The sequence below is a fragment of the Leiobunum rupestre genome, chromosome 5 (assembly GCF_980474605.1).
Source record: "Leiobunum rupestre chromosome 5, qqLeiRupe1.1.hap1, whole genome shotgun sequence".
Lineage (NCBI taxonomy): Eukaryota > Metazoa > Arthropoda > Arachnida > Opiliones > Sclerosomatidae > Leiobunum > Leiobunum rupestre.
In genome coordinates, this window is record NC_143388.1 from 2,704,578 (window position 1) to 2,725,959 (window position 21,382).

The 21,382-nt window shown below is 36.7% G+C and overlaps 1 protein-coding gene across 1 annotated transcript; it reads left to right on the top strand.

The window, feature by feature from the left end:
* Positions 1-1,991: 1,991 nt before the first annotated feature.
* On the top strand, positions 1,992-3,653 carry LOC149943346 (uncharacterized). Its single transcript, XM_090176038.1, has one exon. The coding sequence runs from the start codon at positions 1,992-1,994 to the stop codon at positions 3,651-3,653; it is 1,662 nt and encodes a 553-aa protein (XP_090032164.1).
* The last annotated feature ends 17,729 nt before the right edge of the window (positions 3,654-21,382 follow it).

Sequence of the window (21,382 nt, forward strand, 5' to 3'; positions counted from 1 at the left end):
ATAAGTTATAGGCCTACTGTTAATTAACGCTTCTATTTCTATGAGAAAAGTTTCTAACTCAATATAACTTAATGTAGCTTGACCCAATATTTTTCGTAGCGCTGTTTTAATTGAGCGAACTAGTCGCTCCCACCACCCCCCGAACCAGGCTGCCCTTTCCACAATATACTTCCAAACAATACCCTGATTCCCAAAAAATTCCTTTATCTCTTTTTCTTTTAGTTTATTCCAGATATTATTTAAATCACAGTCTGCCTTTTTAAACGTTTTTGCATTGTCGGTATATATTACCGACGGTAAACCCCTTCGAGAAATAATTCTCCTTAACGCCATGATAAATTCGTCCGTGGTTAGAGACGGAACCAATTCCAGGTGGAGAGCGCGAGTGAAGGCGCATGTTGCCAAACAAATATAACATTTCTTTTGAGTACCGGTATTAGGCCAATCTTTTACGAACAAAGGTCCCGCAAAGTCAATACCCATAATTGAAAAAGGGGGGGATTCGCGAATCCTATCAACTGGAAGAGGTGCGGTTGGTCGGTCGGCCTGTTTAGCCATTGTTTTCTTACATATTACGCAACTTTTAATTACTGAACGCGCCAATTGTCTATTTGCCAGGATCCAATATCTTTCCCTGTTTTGAGTAATCGTATCATTTATCCCATTATCAAGAACCTGCTCGTGGCTCCTAGTCATTAATAATTTTGAGAACAATATGTTTTTGGGGAGGATGATTGGGTGTTTTTCCTCGAAACTTAAATTAGAATTTTCTATCTTCCTCCCGACGCAAATCATTTCGTCGACTAGTATTGGGCGCAGAGGCGCAATTTTTGAAGATCTATCAATTTCTTCCCCATTTTTCAAAGAATTAATCTCATCACTATATTCTTCAGATTTAAGATAATTTACCCAAGTTAACTCGGCGTGTTTCAATTCCTCAGCGCTAATTGGGCCTGTCCTTTTAATTTTACCCTTCTCAATGAATCGAAATACGTAGGCAGTTACGCGTAAGATTTTGTTTAGCGAGTTATGCCTTCCCAAATCTATGACGTGTTGTATGTCAGTTTTATTTTTAATGACGACCCCCAAAGTGAACTTTCGCCTTTCATGGAGCCACTGTGTCGAGATTAGTCTCTGAAATCTTCCTGGGCCAATGTTGTTTTGAATCTTTTAACCATTTTGGACCTGAAAACCAAAATTCGTTTTCTACCAAGTCTTGAGCTTTTAAACCCCTGGTCGGCAAATCAGACGGGTTTTCCGCGCCGGTACAATGGTTCCAATCCCCTTCCTTAGTTAATTTTTGAATTTGCCGAACTAGTAATCCAACCCAAAGCGACAGTTGAATCGGTCCAAAAAAATAACCCATCTAATTTTTCACTGAAAATTCCCTTTATGTAATCGACCAAACGAGCTCCAATTAAACACGCTATCAATTCTAATCTTGGAATTGTTTGACTCTGATCTTCCTTTTCTGAAATTTTAATCGGCGCTATTCTAGTTTTCGAGGCTACTAATGCCGTTTTTACTCCATTATTTTTGGTTTGATACCTAACGTAAATTACCGCTGCCATAGCTTTAAGACTAGAGTCACAGAAACAGTGAATTTGCACCTGCTCCACCTCCCCCTTTCCCGGAAAATAATTCCTTTTGATTTGGACGTCATTTAACGTTGGCAGCTCTGAACACCAATTTTGAAACTGTTCGCTAATTTCGGGAGGGGTTTTGGTGTTGTATTGTTAGTACAAGTCGTCGTCACTAGGTGACGCCACTCTCCTGGGATATTGTTTGTTACTCTCGGACTACATGTACTCTAAAGGAGATCACGGCACTTGCCGAAGCGGCGACCATTAAAGCAAGTCATACTGTTTACTATCGTCTCTTTATTACTAGACTAATTGCTAGTTAAGTTAACAATATATAGTTAAAGAAAACAATACATGGTGCCAGAAGTTTTATACTCCACGCTCAAGTAAATATTTATTGTTTTTCCAATGGATGGATTGAGATTGCCTCCAGCGTTATCGTTCTCGGGCAACGATGCTGCGGCGTGGGCCATTTTCTTTCAGCGATTTGAAATATACGTAGAGGCTACGTCTATACCGAAGGCAAGAAGCGATAAACAGAAAATAGCATTGCTATTAAATGTCGCTGGAGAACATGCTATTGATGTCTTTAATACCTTTACGTTTTCGCAAGAGGATCCTAAAACATTTAACAATGTGGTTGCAAAATTCAAAGCATATTGTTCGCCCAAGAAGCATGAATCGTACGAGTGTTGGAATTTTCGAAATTTGATGCAATCAGAGGGTAAAACTATTGACGAATTTGTGGTGTTGCTCAAAACAAAAGTGCAATCTTGCAATTTCGGGGTCATTGAAGAGTCAATGATACGGGATCAAATCGTGGCTGGAGTTTCGTCGTCAATGAGAAAGAAACTCTTAGCCGAAGAAGATTTAAGCCTTGATCGAGCGGTAGCACTTTGCCGGGAGGCAGAAAGGTTGGCAGTACATGTACAAACGTGGACGGACCAAGGCGCCGCTACAGCCCAAGACGTTCGTAAAAATACATCATCGGAGCCTCTAGTAGAAGCAGTTACTAAGAACCGAAGAAAAAAGCAGTCGCAAGCGAGAGAGCGAAGTAAGAATGCCACTCTATCAAAAGCTAATGAAAAACAGGTTCGACCGAAAAGTGGGAATGTCACAAATTGTTTCCGATGTGGCGGAAGTCATAAAGGGAATGGTTGTCCCGCATATGGCGACATTTGTCACAAATGCAAAGGTAAAAATCACTGGGCAAGAGTTTGCAAAAGCAAAAAGAAAGTTGAAATGGTTCAATACGACAGTGAAGACAAGGAAGACAGCGATAACGATTTCATCATCGATGTGATTCAAGTTAAAGAAGCTAAAGATTCACGAGATTGGGTAATACCAGTAAAGGTACTCTCTAAAGTGGTCAATATGAAAATTGATTCGGGAGCGCAAGTAAACTGCTTACCATTAGACGTCTATAATAGTTTGAGACCTAAGCCTGAAATAGAGAAAGGCGTTTCGCTTAAAGCTTACGGGGGATCGAAAATAAATTCACATGGGATAACAGTGTTAACCATAGTTATTGGGTCAAAACAATTGACAACCAAATTCGTCTTGACTGATGCAGGCGAGAGGCCAATATTAGGGCTACGATCTAGCGAAGCTTTTGGATTTTTGGAAAGGAACTTTACTCGAAATGGATATATTACCATTGAAAACCACAAGACTATAGAAATAGTCAAAGAAGTTGAAGTTTCATCAAAGGGAGATGAAAAGTTTAGTGAAGACTTACTCACTCAATACCCGAAAGTATTCAAGGGAATAGGACGTTTGGAGACGCCGTGTAACATTACGCTCAAAGAGACAGCGATACCGGTGGTCATACCCCCAAGACGAGTTCCCTATGCACTACACGAGCGTCTTAAAGAAGAGCTTAACCGTCTAGAGAGACAAAATATCATAAGGAAGGTGGACGAACCAACTGATTGGGTAAGCCCATTAGTTATAATTGAGAAGAAAAATGGAAGACTGAGGTTGTGTTTGGACCCCCAGGAGCTTAATGCTAACATAAGGAGGACGCAAATGGCTGCATTCATGCCACTAACGACCCATCCTCCATTTTGAAATTCAATCTAAGGGCCTCTACTTATTTCGGAATAAAATCTTTAAAACTTACTGATTTTACACTGACCCGGACTATTTATCAACTCCTTGTTCACCACGACTTTATTCCTCCCAAACCTTTTTCCCCTATTAATATCGCGAATGGCTTTTACGGTCGGAGAGTCTCTCTGACGTGGATGGTTTCGCGGGTGTCCAGTCTAACAACGCGCATGGAAAACGCCATTCAGTGGCGCCTTCTACACGGAGCACTGCCTTCTCCCTCTCGGCTGTATCATTTCCCGGACGGTTGCGATACCCCGTCGTGTCACTTCTGCCCGGCTTTGGGTGACCTAAGTCATATTTATTTAACTTGCCCTCTTGTTGAAGGTGTAACTGAAATGGCTTTTCTTTGGATCGAAGAGCTTTGTGGTCATAGGCACTCAGCTTGTGATTATTGGCTGCTCGTCCAAAACCGGGAACATAAATTTTGTAATTTCATCTTCATCATAATTAAACGTGTGCTTTTAGAGTACTACTATTCCCTTTCCAAAGAAAATATAATTATTTTTGAAAACTTTTCGATTAACGAAAAAACTGCAAATATTTTTAATAAAATTAAGCGCATTGTGATAAGCCGTGTCTTAATACTCAAAGAACGTGAACCTAGTCAAGAAGCCTTTCTAAAAGAACTTGGCATCACAAAGAACTTACCCTAAGTAATTTCTAAATTAAACTGTATGTTAACCATCATTATTTTGAAATATTTGTTTTGTAGTATTGTTTGAAATCGTTGATAATTAAAGCTTTTCTAAAAAAAAAAAAATAAAAAAAAATAAAAAGATAGATATTGAGGCTGAACTGGCGGGAGCCGTATACTTTTCAAAGCTTGACGCCGCTTCAGGTTTTTATCAAATACCGCTGAATCCGAGTAGCCAGTTGCTGACAACTTTCAATACTCCTTGGGGGCGGTTTTGTTTTTTGGTCTTGCCATTTGGTGTCTCGTGCGCACCTGAAATTTTCTTCAAGATATTCAGCCAGATTTTCGATGCAGTTCAATGTGTTCGACCTTTACACGATGATGTCATAGTATGGGGTGCCACAGTTGAGAGTCACGACAAAAATCTGCATACTGCTCTAAGCCGCTTAGAAAAAGCTAAGGCTACGCTGAATCCAAGCAAATGTATTTTCAGAGCTACAGAGCTGCTATACATAGGATAAATCATCTCCAAAGACGGGGCGCGACCAGATCCAAACAAAGTGGAGGCGATTGTCAAAATGGCAAAACCAAAGACTAGAGCCGATGTACAACGTACCTTAGGTGTGGTGAATTTTGTTGGGAAATTTATACCCAATTTATCGGCGCATACTTACCACCTAAGAAGCTATTTACGAAAAGACGTTGAACCTACGTGGCAAAAGGAACACGATAACGAGTGGAATTACATTAAAAACATTCTTACTAGCCAACCACTTCTGCAATTTTACGATCCAGGAAAACTGACCAAAGTTTCAACGGATGCGTCTCAAAATGGGATTGGTTCGGTGTTGTTACAGAGGCACGACAAAGGCTGGAAACCAGTGGCATACGCGTCAAGAACGCTCACAGAAGCGGAGACAAGGTACTCCCAAATCGAAAAAGAGAGTCTAGGGCTTGTGTACGGTTGTCAGCGTTTTCATAACTACATCTATGGAACCGACTTTGTATTAGAGACGGATCATAAGCCACTGTTAGCTATGTCAAAACGAATAATTTCGGATGTTCCACCCCGGTTGCAACGACTTTTCCTAAAGTTAATGAAATATCAATATACTCTACAGTTCACGCCGGGTAAAGAGTTGATCATTGCGGATGCTTTGTCCAGAGCCAGCTTGCCAGCCATGGCGTCAGAAAAGAACCTACACGAAGAGGTTCAAATTCATGTGAATGCAGTTGTAAAAGCACTGCCCGTGAGTAAAAACATGTTGTCAGTTTTACAAGAAGAAACGGCTACTGATCCAATTCTTAAACAAATAAAAGTTCAGCTACGAAACGGTTGGAACTCCAACGATAAAATCACTTCGTCGTACACTACAATCAACTCCGAGTTAACCGAAGCCAAAGGGTTGATTTTAAAAGGATCGAGGATTGTAGTACCGAGCAGGTGCCGAAAGAAAATACTCGATGTGATACATGACGGTCATCTCGGAATCGAGAAATGTCGAAGACGCGCAAGGCAGTCTGTCTTTTGGCCCAACATCAATGTTGATATAGAAAATAAGTGCAAGAGTTGTTCAACATGCAACAAGTATCGTTATAACCAGCCTTATGAACCTCTAATTATGAGAGTGACCCCCAAAGAACCATGGAAACGTTTAGGAACGGATCTCTTTAGTCTACACGGGAAGGATTACCTAGTAGTAATTGACGCGTATTCCAATTACATTGAAGTCGAAGCCATGAGTTCGATAGCAGCGGGACCAGTCATCAAGAGCCTCAAAAGAATATTTGCTCGACATGGCATACCCAAAGAAGTGCTCTCCGACAACGTACCGTTTAACTCCGAAGAGTTCAAAGATTTCAGTATGATCTACGGGTTTGATATAACGCTTTCAAGTCCCCGTTATCCGCGATCTAATGGACTTTCAGAAAAAGGGGTACAGATCGCAAAGCGTTTGTTGAAGAAAGCGATAGAATCGAAAGAAGACTTCGAATTGGGCCTAATGAGTTACAGAAGTACACCGTTGGACGGAGGTCTATCACCAGCACAGCTGCTAATGGGCCGAAACATTAAGACAAGACTTCCTGATATACGAAGCTTCAAGTCCTCAACACCAAAGAAGCAAATGCAAACGTCTAAAGGGAAGGAGTTACCAAAGTTAAAAGCAGGTGATCCGGTGAGAATTCAAGACCAAGGAGAATGGAAGATACAGGCTATCGTACTGAACGAAGTCGCACCTAGATCATATCGCGTGGAGACAGAAGATGGAGCCATATTACGACGTAATCGCCACCAACTACTATAAACTAGAGAATCGGTACCAGAGTCGCCTATTTCTAAACCAACTAAACTCCAAGTACATAAGGCCAACAGGCAAGTGACGGTTAATAACAAAACTCCTGTGTTAAGTGACCCTAGTGTTCGTACACGCGTTATAGAAGAGAATCGAAACAAAAGTCCAAAAGATAAGTCTGCAAAGGTGCAACCTAGAGCGTTAGCAGAAACACCAAGAGCGTCTACAAGTCGTGAGGCCATGTCTGGGAATTCTCCAAGGAGACCCAAAAGAGTCGTAAGACCACCTATGAAACTTAACCTGTAATTAAATAAGAGATTGAACAATTTCTTAGATCTCAGGTTATATAAACATTAAGTGTTAGTAATATTCTTTAAAAAAAAGTTAAAAAAGTGTTAAAGGCATAATTAGTTATTTTTCTAAATATATATCTTTCTAGCAAAGTATTTAATATTGTTAAACGAAACCACTAAGTGAAATTGTAACGTTGCTTGTATGTGTCTTAAGGGGAAAGATATATTGTTAGTACAAGTCGTCGTCACTAGGTGACGCCACTCTCCTGGGATATTGTTTGTTACTCTCGGACTACATGTACTCTGAAGGAGATCACGGCACTTGCCGAAGCGGCGACCATTAAAGCAAGTCATACTGTTAACTATCGTCTCTTTATTACTAGACTAATTGCTAGTTAAGTTAACAATATATAGTTAAAGAAAACAATACATGTGTCCCAGCCTATTTTTTCCCTTTACAACCACAAACTTTGAAATATCATTTTACCCCTGATAACGAATGGGGATATTAGGCCTATTGGATCGAATATTTGAGAAATTAGGCCTAACATGTGACGCTTCGTGTTTTTAACCTCTAGGCTATTTTTAATCAACTCGGTTAAATCAAATTTGAAAGTGTCGGAAATTTGTGCCTAAAATTTTTGTTTCCTTTTGAACAATACCCTTTTCGAATAGACCTGCATCCTCGTTTTTGTCCCACAAGTCTATCAGCTCTTTGGAATTTGAGCCCCATTTTCTAAAATGCATCCCCGCCTTGTTCATAGCTTTGGCCGCGCCTAAGGAAATTTCAAACGCTTCCCCCACTCTGTTAGCCCCACTGACCAAGTCGTCAACATAAAGATTATTGTTGAGTCTTTCTCTAACCCGGTCCTCTATCCCTATGGTATTCTGCAGATGGTACTTTATCGTCGCCCCCAACAAAAATGGACTACTCTGTACCCCGAAGGGAACACGAGTTTGCCTCATCGTTTTGAAATTTGATTGACATATTTTTCCGTCCGCTTCTGAAACCCACACAAATCTGGTTGAATCCTTTTCTTCATTGTCTAATCTAATTTGAAGGAAAGCCTTCTCTATATCAGCAACTATAGCTATTGTATTTTTTCTGAATCTCAGAAGGAGAAGCAGTAGGTCTGGGTATAGATTAGGCCCTTGCGAAAGACAATCATTTAGCGATGGAACGTTGTGAGCGTGCGAACTTGCGTCATAAACTACCCTTAGTTTTGTTGTGGAGACATTTTCTCTTATTACCCCCTGGTGGGGAAGATAGTAGGTTCCCGGTTTATACAGTTTCAACACCTCTTCCGGTATTTCTTCGATGATACCACCTTCTAATTGTTCCGAGATGATTGCCTTATAGTCCCCATAAAATTTTGGATTTGATTCAAATTTCTTAATTAGGCCTTGCATTCTTTTGACCACTACGCCCAGATTGTCTGGTAGGACTCCCTTTTCAATTTTCCATGGAAATTTTACTACGTATCTATCATATTCGAATCTAATGTCATCAAAAAATGAGCTAAGTGTGGCCTCATCCGAGCTATCGATATTCCAATACCCTCTAAATTCCAAAATGTCTGCAAAGTTTTATCAACCTGACTTTGATTCAGCCTAACCAACATTGTTTTGACTGTTTTACCAATTTTGTCCTTGTCTTTCTTGACAATCGAATTTGTTGAACCTTGAATCGTCCAACCCAATTTAGTTTGTTGAGCCATTAATTTTGGCGATAGCCTTTCGAGTCTGTCGAAAGCTACAAACCCAATAATGATCTACTCCTATTAAGAGGTCGCATTCCCCCTCAGAATTTACGATACTTTCGGTATCTTCTGCCAATTTTAACCCTTTAGTTTTCATAATTGACTCGATTTCTTTTAAAGAGCTAGCGCAACTCGCTGATTCGTAGCATATGAACGGTAATTCGGTCGCAATTATTTCAGAAAATTCATTCGGATTATCCCTGTTTTCAAGTCTAAGCCGGACCAATTTTGCCTTTGTCGCCTTTGGCGTTTGATTACCACAGCTAAATATTTCGAGCGTTTGCTCGCCCACAATAGGAAGATTTAAATTTCTTGACAATTCCCGCCTTATGTAAGTTGCCTCACATCCTCCATCCAAAAAACACCTAATATGTTTTTGCTTTTCAATTTGATTTGGATTATTTGTAATACTACTGTTTTGCCCATATTAATTTTAGCCGCCGCCGAATTAACCTGTAACACTTCGCTAGTTGATTTTGATTCCCCAGGTCGCGAATTTGCCGGGTTTCTCTCGCACAATGTATAACTGTGCATTCTATCGCACCCTCTGCAATTTTTGAAATTTGATCTGCAATTTCTTACCCCGTGCCCAGACCGAAGACAAATAAAACACTTATTGTTTTGCTGAACAATTTCGCGCTTTTTTCCTAAAGTGTGACTTGCGTAATTCTACGATTTATGATTTTCAGTTTTGCAAAATACGCAATAAGACCCACCCTGATTGTTTTCTACCTTTGCGGAAAATGCTCTTGCCGTTGGGTTTGGCCTACCCCGAATTGTATTGAAATTGTGTTGAGGTTTTTCTTCCTCGAATTTTGCCTGATATTTAGTTTTAATAGTCTCTCCACCTAAAATAGATGCCATCTCCCTACTTTCGAGTTGATCACGGATAAATTCAATTAATTTCTTCGCGTCCCAACTTCCCTTGTTGGTGGAAGATTTTTGTTTTACGAAATAATCTGTTCTAATATCATTAGGTAATCTTTTAAGAATAGCTGGACACAGAAAGGAATCTTTGTTTTTTAAATCGAACCTCAAAATTTCTGAACTCCTTAAACTAATTTCGCAAGTATCCACTATGTTACGCAAAGATTTTAAATCCGAACTCTCTTTAACGGTCTGAATTTCTAAAATTTTGTTCATGTGAAAATTAATACCCATTGAGTCCGATTTTTCGAATCTATTTTTTAACATTTTGACCGCCTGGTCATAGGAGGCCTCCGCTTGGGCTAACCCCTCTACAGTTTTCAAAGCATCGCCGTCTAAAGACGAGGTTAGGTATATTAATTTTTCTACCTTCGTTAGTCGTTTGTTTGTGTCCACCATGGCCTGGAAACGTCCCCAAAAATTACTCCATTTTTCGTGTGATCCGCTGAAGGTTGGGATGGTTAGATGCGGGAGTCGGACTTCGGGCTCGTAGATGACCGTCGTTGATTGCGGCGGAGTGTTGTTTTGCGATCCCACGCCGTTGCCACTGATGATGGTGGAACCTCCGTACAGTACTGAGCCTCCGGATGCCTTTCTAATCTTCCTGGCCAGAGATGATTTTGTAGCGGTGATTTTTTTCTTTGTACCCAATGGCGTCCGAAGTCTCCTTTTCCATGTCTGCGTCATCTTCGATTAGGGCCTCCACTCTTGCATCTATTTGAGCTAGTTCTTCTTCCTTTTGCCTCAGTGCGTCCAAAGCGTCCTCCAGGTCGTCCAGCGAAGTTTCTGGCATCAAGGCTTCGATGGCTTTAATTTTATTTCTAGTCGCCGTTATTATACTTTTCCTAGCAGCTCCTGCAAGTTATAAGGGATTTTTTTGAGCTTTCGTTCCATCGCTGTTTGCAGCGTTGCTATCTGCGTCATCCGTCATTTTCGCTTGGTTTTTTTTTTGAGTCCAATTTAACCAGTTTTACCAGGGGTTACTTCCCGGGTTTCGGCACCATGAAATATAATGGGGAGAGCTTTATTTGAATTTACTCGCGAAGACTCTCGGACTGAAACAAGAGCTTCGTACCTTATACTATTTAATGTGGTTTTGTTAATGAAAACGACCAAGTTTTAAAATAATATAAACCATTTATTTTGCGGTTGAGTCCCCGAGAGAGGAAATCGCCACGGGCTTTCCGAGAAAGCGTTGAAGGGCAAATTTTACAACATACATTGAATACAATAACAAACAAAATATACACTGAGAAGTTTACAAAAATAGAGGGATTAACAGGGGATGGGTTTTTTCCAGAGAAAGAACAAGACGTACGACGGTCGGAATACACACAATCCTTCTAATGTGTTAAGTTTGTTTGAGCTATTCACAGCAACCTGCAACGCTGGTATCGCAACCAAAATATATCCCCGGTCACACATATAAACATATTTACACTTATTTGTTACTTCTAGTCATACTTTGAAAGCATCGAAAATTTCTTCGATCAGTGTCACTTTTATTTTTTACTTCTAATCACACTTATTTGTTACTACTAGTCAGCCGTTGAGTGACACACTTATTTCTTCTAGTAACTTATTAGTTACTTCTGATCACACTTATTTTTTCTAGTAATTTATTAGTTACTTCTGATCACATTTATTAGTTACTTTTGATCACACTTATTTGTTACTTCTGGTCATACGCCGAAGACTAGGCCGATCAGTGTCATACTTAATTGTTACTTCTGCTCATACGTTGAAAGTGCGGCCCACTCTGAACGGCCTTGAAAAACGCCAGAGGGAAACGGGCGCGTAGACTTCTATAAACACGCGGATTTACAATGTTGGAAATTGCGGGGGTCCGTATACGCTGCCCAAAAAACCTTACTTGGAATTAAATTTAAGGAACGTATTTGCAACTTTAGGTTAAGTGTAAACCACAGCTATTCAAAAATATAACTTTCATGAAAATCGGACTTAAATTAAGGAACGTTATGTCGAATTTCAGGCGGAAATATAAAACCACGAACATTGGGGTCCGGTAAATAACCCCGAAAACTATACTTAAATTTAATATTTACTGATATAACCGAAGTTGTATTCCAAGTGAATCCTAACCTATCCAATAATATTTTTTTAACGTTATCGGACCTAATTTTAAAGAAAATATCTACCACATAAAGGAAATCACCGAAAATAGTAAATTGGGCAAATGACCAACTTCTTGGGCTCCGATTTGAAAACTTTATGAAAGGCTATCAATGGCGATATTTGTACATTCGAACGAGATATCATTGACTCTTCTAGCCCTAACCGTTGAAGAGGTATGCTTGACACGGCAGCATCGGCGGCATCGGCTACACTGTACGTGAGACTAATACACACAAATCCTTAGGATTGTGTGTAAAAACCGTTGAGATGCTTTTAAAAAGGGTTGTTACAAAAGTTGGGAAATATTTTTTGGTAACATTTTTTTTTGCACTTTCTACAATTTTGCAACAGTTATTTTCGGAATTAAGTTAGTTTTTAAAAAATAGGAGAGCACTTTTTATATTTTTAACACTGCTAGCAGCAATAGGTTCGGAGGGCACAGGTATGATTTTTATAGCTTCTTTTGTCACCTATAACAGGTACACCAAATTATTACTTATATCTTAATTAATGTCAATCTATTTTTCAGATAATGTAGGAAAAGAGAACCGTTAACAATACATTTGTATTTTTCCTTTAGCGTTGGCCTAGGCGGATTTGGAAGTGGGTTTTCAGCCCTTGCGTCTATTTAAAAAATGTAATTGAGCTATATCTGCTAGTAAGTAATACGTCTAAACTGAGCGTTTCTAAATATACCCATTTTATTGACAATATCTTGCATTGTCAATCTTTGTTGCCGTTGTTTTGTCATCAATATGGAAATCCTAATTAAATTATGATATCCTCTACTTAATAGAAATATTTTACCACGTCTCTTTGAAGCCAAATTAAGGGGAGCACTACCGACCTCGCTTGGTGGAGTGCTCATAGGAATAATGTGAAAACGCCCCGTACTTGGCATATATATAAGTACGGGGCTAAAAACCACTTGTTCTCGCTGGTGGTATGTGAAACTGCTAGCGCTTGTAGAAGGTACGGGGCTTTATTTATATTGTTACAAATTGTAATGTATATTTAACAATTGAAATTTTATATTTTAAGTAAATGAAGTACAGTTTAATGGACTTGTAGTTTCGCCAATTAGTTTCACCACTCTATACTCAAGTGGTGTCAGCTAATCTCCAGTTGATATTCTGATCCTTATGATAGCTTGGGCCAGTTTCTTTACGTCAGACCATTTGGTTCTAATTTCTAGGAGAGTTCTTTTTGTCCCCTTACCAACGGCTGACACTTCTTTTGCCATCTCTTTCCACGATTTTACTATGTTTTTGTAGGCTTTCACTACTCCCATAACTCCGTTGACCAAACCCATTCTAGGTTCAAGCCCAGAAACAATTGCTTCCTTTTGCATTTCATTCAACTTGGGTTAAACTTCTTCGCCCTTTGCTCTGATTCTTTGCTTACCCCATTTTTAAATAAATTTCGCGTTTATGAATAATAAATGTAAATAATATATAAAAACAAATGTAAATAACCACCAAAAATTGTAAATATATAAATAAAATTTAATAAAATAACTTATAACTAGCCGATATTACGTAGTTGAAAGTGGAAAATTGCCGCTGTTTACAAGAAAGAAATCACAGACAACGCTAAGGCTTAACTGAGCGATTGAGGTGACCTGCTTACCGCCGATATTTTCCGGCGTTTTTATTAGCTCCGGATGGGGGCGGAGCTTATTAAAACAAAAGGCGAAATAACGAGAGCGGGAGTTTACGAAGTCTCATTAAAATGTCTCTGGAACGCGTTTTTATAACTCTAGTCTAGGTCTCGTTAAATCGGTTTCGTTAAATCGTGAGTCTTGTTTTTAAACGAGACTTTTGAAAACGTCTCTGGAACGGGCCCTTAGTCAACTAACTAACGAAGATGAAATAACACTGGCTTATTTGATGAATGTAACTCGTAAAAGACCAAATATTGCTCCGATTCCACGTCCAGACAAACAAAGTTTAATCGAAGCTGCAAAAAGGGAAGGCATTTGTAATTGAAAGCAAATTTTAAAAATGTATTTTCTTAATATGTATTTACCTTATTTGTCATTATTCTGGTGCATACATTTTTTCTAATTTCACCATTAAAAATATTAGTTTACTATCTATATTATCTGATTATTTAGTAGAACTAATTGGGCTAATGAAATAATAGTATATTATACGCTATCAAAAATTAAATTTAATATTTAAAGAATAAGCTTTAGTACTATTGAATGTGAAAAACTAAATTTTAATATTAAAAAGGTGTGATTAAGTTGAATTAGTATTACAGTATAATAAATTAACTTAATCTAGACATTAAAAACAAAATCTGGGTAATGGGGTCAATAATTTATAGCACCAGAGAAATGATTGAACTTGAAAATTTAATATCGTAAAGATATAAAAATAGCCTATAGAATTTATGTGAACATCGCAAAATTATAGTAGCAAGTTATTGGGTTATTTACTATCACAACATTTCTATCACAAACTATTAGTGATTAAATAGATATTCAGAATCAGAATATATTATAAATCATCATCATAATATCATAAAAATATTGGTAGCGCATAAAACTTATTAAATAGCCCTAAATCTCTCCAGGTTCGTAGCTTGTATATGCATTTACGTCATCTTCAGGAAAGTTTCGTATGTCAAGAATTGTGCAAAGTGGGACAGCATTACGAATACATCTCTCCAGCTTCTGAAAAATGAGATGCATATACGTTCGATAAGCTATATAACGATATGTTCTAAAATAAAAAATATAATTAGTTAAAGTTACATGTAAATTTGAATATAAAATTACCTACCTGTTTGTAAAATATTCAGGTAATTTTTCATGACGAGCATACAAATAGCTCCTGTAAGTGGCTCTCAAAGCACGCTTTCGTTGGCACAAACTTATTTAGTTACACACTGAGCTGGTTCATCTCCATCAGATTCATTTCGGTATTCAATAACCTTCTCAATTTGTTAGCAACAGATGTACCCTCTCCTTACATCCTTCCAACTTTAATCTTAGATTTAAATTTATTTATAATCCCCAGTTAGGCCAACCCATTCCGGGACACATTTCCCACAAGAGCAATTTTTTGATTTCCTCTAAATTGATTTGAATTTGGGCATTACCAACTATCTCATTTCTTCGTTGAATTTCTATTTCCCTGAGTTCTTCTGTATATTTCGAATCAATTTCATAGGGATTTACACGAAGCAATTCAGATTTATGAAATCTGATTGCAAAAAATTAGAGAGACTGTTAGACCTAGGCTTAAGAAACACAGCTGACGATTTATAATCTAGAATTTTCATTGGCCAGTCTAAGACAAACTCTCGCCCACGATTGAGGAGTCTGTGAGTCATGTGACCACAAAGAGAGAATCACGCTGAAAACACAGCATGTACAACGGTAAGCCTGCTTTTATCTCTATTCGGATAGTTCTATAGTTTCGTGCGTGGTGTCTTCGGTGAGTGATCGATAATTTTTTTTGAAATCAGTAATGGCGGCACCCAAATTTCAGGGTTAATGAATTTAATTTATAACTAATTATTAAGGTTCGTTAAAAAAATTTGTTCACTTGTATTTTCTTCTTAAGAGTGTAAATTATACGTTTAGCGTTAGAAAACGTAGAACCAAACTTTTCCTTTAAGAGACTGAAAAAGAAAAAACATGTTAAATGATTCATCTTGAAATTTGACCAACGTGAGTGCATTTTCAAATATTTATTTAATCGCGTAGTTTCAAAGTCTTCTTGGTTGCCTTAAAAACATTTGAATACTAAGTACAATTTATGTATTTAAAATGGTTTTTTTTTCGATTCAAAATAGATCTAGGAATTTAATATATCGCTAATACTCTACGCTTTTAATCAATTCGTCGAAACGCAAGGTCAAACATAGAAACTTGTTAAAAACTGACTCGTCCTACTAAATAAGGTAATTAAGCCGTCAAGGGTACACACAAAAAGAAGCGTTCTTAGTTTGAAAAGAGAGCTCAAAGGGAAAAAAGATATTATTTGAGCATTCATTATAAAATAAAATTAAAATTATTAAAAGGGATTTTGTACTTATGTACATTTTACATTTTATTTGAGACGTCATTCGGCAATAAAGAGATCAATAACGTTCTTTTTTTTAAATCATGTTTTTCAGTCTTAAAACTTACTTTTTCTGCGTAAGCCATTAGTTTTTACTTAAGTTCCATTAACCATTCTTTCCTATATTTTCTCTGAACATAAATTTATTTTCAAACAATATTTTTATATAACCTTTCGCACTAGGTTTAAAATTGCGTGTATTTATGAATACACATTTTGTGTAACTTAAGTTGGAAGCGAGCTTATGACCAACTTACCGTGCGAAATCCACCGCATTGCATTCGCATAAAAATGTGGTTAAGTATTGCTAGGAAAAATAATAATTGAATTTAAACGTTACTTCGATTAATCGTCTTTTCAGTGGCGAGCGGAAACTTTGAAAGGGAGAAAAAGCAATTTGGGAAAGCGACATGCACGTCTGAGCACTTTAATAGAAAAATAATCTATAATCTAAACATTTCTGATATTTTGCGGGAATAAAAATGAAATAAACGTAGGACTCATATGCTGAGGACGTTGTTCTTGTAAATCAAATTAATGACTTTTGAAGCTTAATGGACTCAGAGGTTGAGGTAAAAGATATAAATTTAAACGCGAAAGAAATATCAAAAGGTAAGTAGAAAAGTTACCGTATAATATTTTCAGGATGTTAAGTATATTGAGTCTTTCAATTTTGCCGTAAGTGTAGCTGTTTTGTACTGAGAGCTCTGGGCAATGTGCTTTTAAATTTACGTTAAACCTAGTAAAATAAGCTCCTCTTTTGATTTTAATGCGCATTTTTTTACGACTTAGTAAACAAAATCGAAAAGAACACGTTTAGAATGCTCTGAAGGGGATGTGATTGTACATATCCCTCAGACCATTAAGTAAAGTCACTTAATTTGATTATAAAATATAGTTTAAACTGCAAAATTTCGCACATTTTAAAAAAAACAACCATAAATTCTAAGTGTACATTAATTTTTTTTAAAAAAATCACTCCTACAAATTAATTAAGAGCGAAGGAGCTGTGTTTAAGAAAAATTAGAAAAGGTTTTTGATTCAAAAATGGCCATTTGTTGCAACATAAAAATCATGTACAAAGCTCATTTACATGTTACATCGAAAAATAATCTCGCTTTTTATTTATCCTTAAAACCTTCCAAAAGATATAAAAAAAATTAAGGTCGATGTGCAAAGCAACGTTTGCTCAGCGAGGACCGTTTAAGATCCCTGATTATTAAAGTAACAAACAAAACAGTTATACTACTTTGCTTCTCCTAAAATTAATTTTGGTCAAATGTAAATGCCGGTCCTGTAGGATGCGTTATATAGTGAAGAGAATGACATAACAGAAACAGTGCTTCCTTGGAGCACAAGGTAAAATACTTTAGAGGTACTATTGAGGTAGTGCTTGGTGTGACATTTTACTTATTCTAAAAGTACTGAGATTACAAATATAGTCGCGGGAATTTATAGCATATAGTTGTTGCCAAACCACCCTCGTATGAATTCGAGCTTCTGATACGCGAGCGAATCGTCGGATAAAAAGACGTAAGCCAGAAATATGTGATTATATAAGGTAGTTGCGGGTATTTAGGGACAAACGGAGAGAAACGTATTGTTTCTGAAAAATATCACGACGAAGTGGTAACGCGGAAAGATTCTTCTGAAGAGAGGCAAGCTCCGGTATAACGCATTTTTCGAAAATGGAAGATTTCGAGAAGTTAAGCGAAACTGAAATTTCCTAACGCTGAAATGATTTGAGCAGGGAGCAAAATAACGACCCGATAATTTTAGACGCTTGTTCCAATATCACGGACATTAAGGGACAAAACAGAAAACATGACAAAGACGATAGCGAATATTGATGTGCTACGACAAAGAGTGGTTTAAGATTTCCAATTGGTCATTCCAGATATGATTCAGTGCTCATTTCAACCAATGCTCCTTCGTTCGGAAATCTGAAAGGCGACAAATGGTCTATTACTAAACCATTTCGGTAAATTGTCTGATTAAAATAAAAATGTCTTTGATTTTATTCTTTAGTTTTGAACTATGCTATGTGGTAAAGGTAAAAATTCGCACCGAGCTTACTTCATTTGAACAGTTTTAGGTAGGCTCCACAAAATATACATTTTTTTAAACATGTAAATCTATAAAACCTTTCTGAAATTTATTAATAAGTTAAACCCTAAAAATTCCAAACTCTACCTTTAATACTTTTTCTAAAAACACCCTTTCCGTGTATTGTGGAAAACGTTCACGCTAACACGTCAGAACTATTCTCATTAAAAGTGGATTTTATCAAGGTTAGAATTGTCAATATTTCGAAAGTAAAAGCCAACTTTGAAACTGAGTTACTGTAGTCACTGATGTTGAAATAAATTGATTGTTTTCAATATGTAAAAACAAATGCAATTTTGGCTTAAAAATTAAGTTGCCGAGTCAATATTTGAGCAAGTAACTCAATAGAAACAAATTTTTAAATATTGTTATACATTGTCATCAAATGTTCAAAATCAATTTTTATCGAGTTAGTTTCCAGCAAAGAACAATTGTTTCAATTGTTTCTTTGCTTCACGAACTGTCTTAGAAAAAGAAATTACTTTGTCCAGATTTTTACCTCTCCGAGGGGACTTTGTACCCTATGAGGGGTTATACAACCACCGTGTCTGTCTGTCTGTGGGTCTGTCTGTCAGGCCTGCGAACGCGTTCGCATTTTCGGGGCAAAGGGTAATCACTGCGTACGCAGTTTCTTAGAATCAGGGAAAAGGTTTTTCCAAAAGCGCCCTCTTTTTGTCATAGGGAGTAGTATAATTTTTTAATCGGCCGGGATTCGAACCCGAGCCCTCTTGCACGATAGGTGTGCGTTCTACCCGTCTACCGCAGAACCACGGTTACAGTTACGCTTCAGTGAAAATTAAAAACTCTTCCGAGGAGAGGTATATTTTGGCTTGCCAACTTGTATTTTCTGAAATTACAAAAGATCACGCCAAGGTGTTCTCAAAACCAATCTTTGGTCTAAATTTTATTAAATTTTGAAAGAGATTTAAATACGAAACTTATAATCTAAAAGTTAGGTGTATATTTTTTAAAAATAATTTGAGAAAAAAACTTTTTTAAATTATTGGATATTTCAATAGATTAAATTAATTACGCAGAAAATTATCATTGGTAGACATTTGAGAAACAAGATTTAAGAAATTTCTTTCTTCATCGATACAATTCTCTAGAAAACCAAAGTGTGCAAAAATAATGTATTTAATGAATTTAAGATAACTAATATCAGTGTTTTATTAATCTGTTATGCCGACACTAATCTTTGAGCCGATTAATTTCAAAATATGCAATCAAATTACAATGCCAGAACAGTGTTTGAAGAATAAATATCACATAAACTGTATCATAGCAAAACTTACAGTCGTGTTGAAAATGTTTACTCAACAAATAAACATTAGTGAAGGAAAGTACTAACATGATTTTTTGTACATCCGATAAATTAATTATTATTTAAATTTGGAAATAAAAAATAAAATGTCTTCATAAAAATGTTATAGGGCTCACATGGCATGAAGGGCTTGCATTCACCCACCTACGCAATTTAAATGGCCACTGGAATTAAAGCCAATAATATTCGCTAGATGATTTTGGAAACGCGGCTGCCGAAGACAAAACGATAAAAATCGACTAATCCTACAAAACATCACAGACGGGGGGGGGGGGTTATCGAAGGAAAAGCCGATTGCAAACCCAAGATTGCGAAGAATTTGGAACATTCTTGGAGAAAACCAGGGTCATATTAGTGGATGACCCAAGATTTATGTATAAGATAACTGATCGGAGGAAACTATTATTACGATATACACTGAGAAAAAAACCCTCATTTTAACAGGATAATTTTACTTGAACAGTCTGTATGTCACTTGCACAGAATAATCCTGTGATAATTACTGTTATCCTTTTATTTAACAAAAGATATTTACATGAAACGTGTGTGTACAACTTGTACAGAATAATCCTGTACAAAATACACGTATCTTTATTTTATACATGAACATAAGTACATAAATGGCCTGTATTCTATAAAAATGGGTTGGTCTTGTAAAAAGTACAGAAGGACATTATGAAAAAGGTTCAGGAATATTTGCAGTTGTATTTATTACACAGATCGAGAGTTTAAAATTAACAGTTCATTATGTAAAATTTACTTGAATAACAGATGTTCTTAAATGGCTAGCTTCAGTAAGATTAACATTGAAGTTCTTTAAAAACATTTCGCATATATGACACTGAAGATATACTGGAATCCATTAATTTCAATTCAAAAACTTCAGTATTTTTGAAAATCTGGTTATCTCAGCACACAAATGTTTTAAACGGTTTCATTGCTGTGGGGGTGCGCCCCGTACGACCACCCTTCATCTACTTAGTTAATAGTATCTGAACCCCGTAAATGTAATTATGTATAATGCATGGTAATTTCTATGATAATCCTTCACCCTGTAGACCAAGAAGTGATATGGAAATGTCTTCGATTCCGACATTGTCCAAAATCAAATTTTTGGATGCGCTGACCAAGGCAGGGATTTACTAAACTTTGACTTTCAATAGCTCTATTTTGAAATATATTAATTATAGAGTCATGATATGTTTTGTGGTAATAGCCATCCATTATCGGCCTCAATAGGTTTTAATTAAATATTAATTTAAACGTTTTACAAATTGTACGAAATAAATAAGATAAATTAATAAATATAAAACGGTGATAAATGTAATACAGCCTGAGCGAGCGTTTTAATATTTATTTGACTAACAGTAATAAACAATTCGTTAAAATACCACTTACCTTATTATTTACTTTGGTTTATAGAGAGGCAAATGGCATGGACCTATTTCTCATGAACTAGAGGGGCTCATAATTAAATTATTGCCTATCTGGCAAACCTGAAAACCCAGTTGCCTCGTAAAACATGTAATGTTTGTTCATAGGTCTTCTGATTTTATTGTTATTTTTTAAACAAATTCATTTTTACTAGTGAAATAGCTGTGTTTCAGTAATTACGTAAACATGTAAATTATAAACGTGCTATATTTTGGAATATATTATCTTTACGTAGACTACCTTAGCTATATACTAGAAATCAATCTTACGCATGAAACTTAAAAAAATACTAATGAAAAATAACACAAACGCAATTTTTAAAGACTAAAGAACAAGTTGTGCATTATTGGGTCTCTCTGAGGGATTTGACCCGTTTAGCCCCGGATTTTATCGAATTGTCTGTTCGGATAACCCTTTAATTATTTTTTTTTAAATGTGAGATCGGCCCTGCATATTAGCTGTTTTTTCCTAGCTACCACGTCAAAAATTCAGTTTCATTTTCGTAAATTTGACTAAACGTGTTAGTGTATTTTCAACAATATTGTTTGTTGAATTAATTATTTGCTACTTAATTATCGAATTTACTGAGATACAAAAAGCATTTTCTACCGACGGCCATAACCAAAGAAGATATTTATGAAGTCTACGAAGTGTGTTGTACGGAAGCCACGATTCCTACAACCTACAAACAAGCAATGCGGTC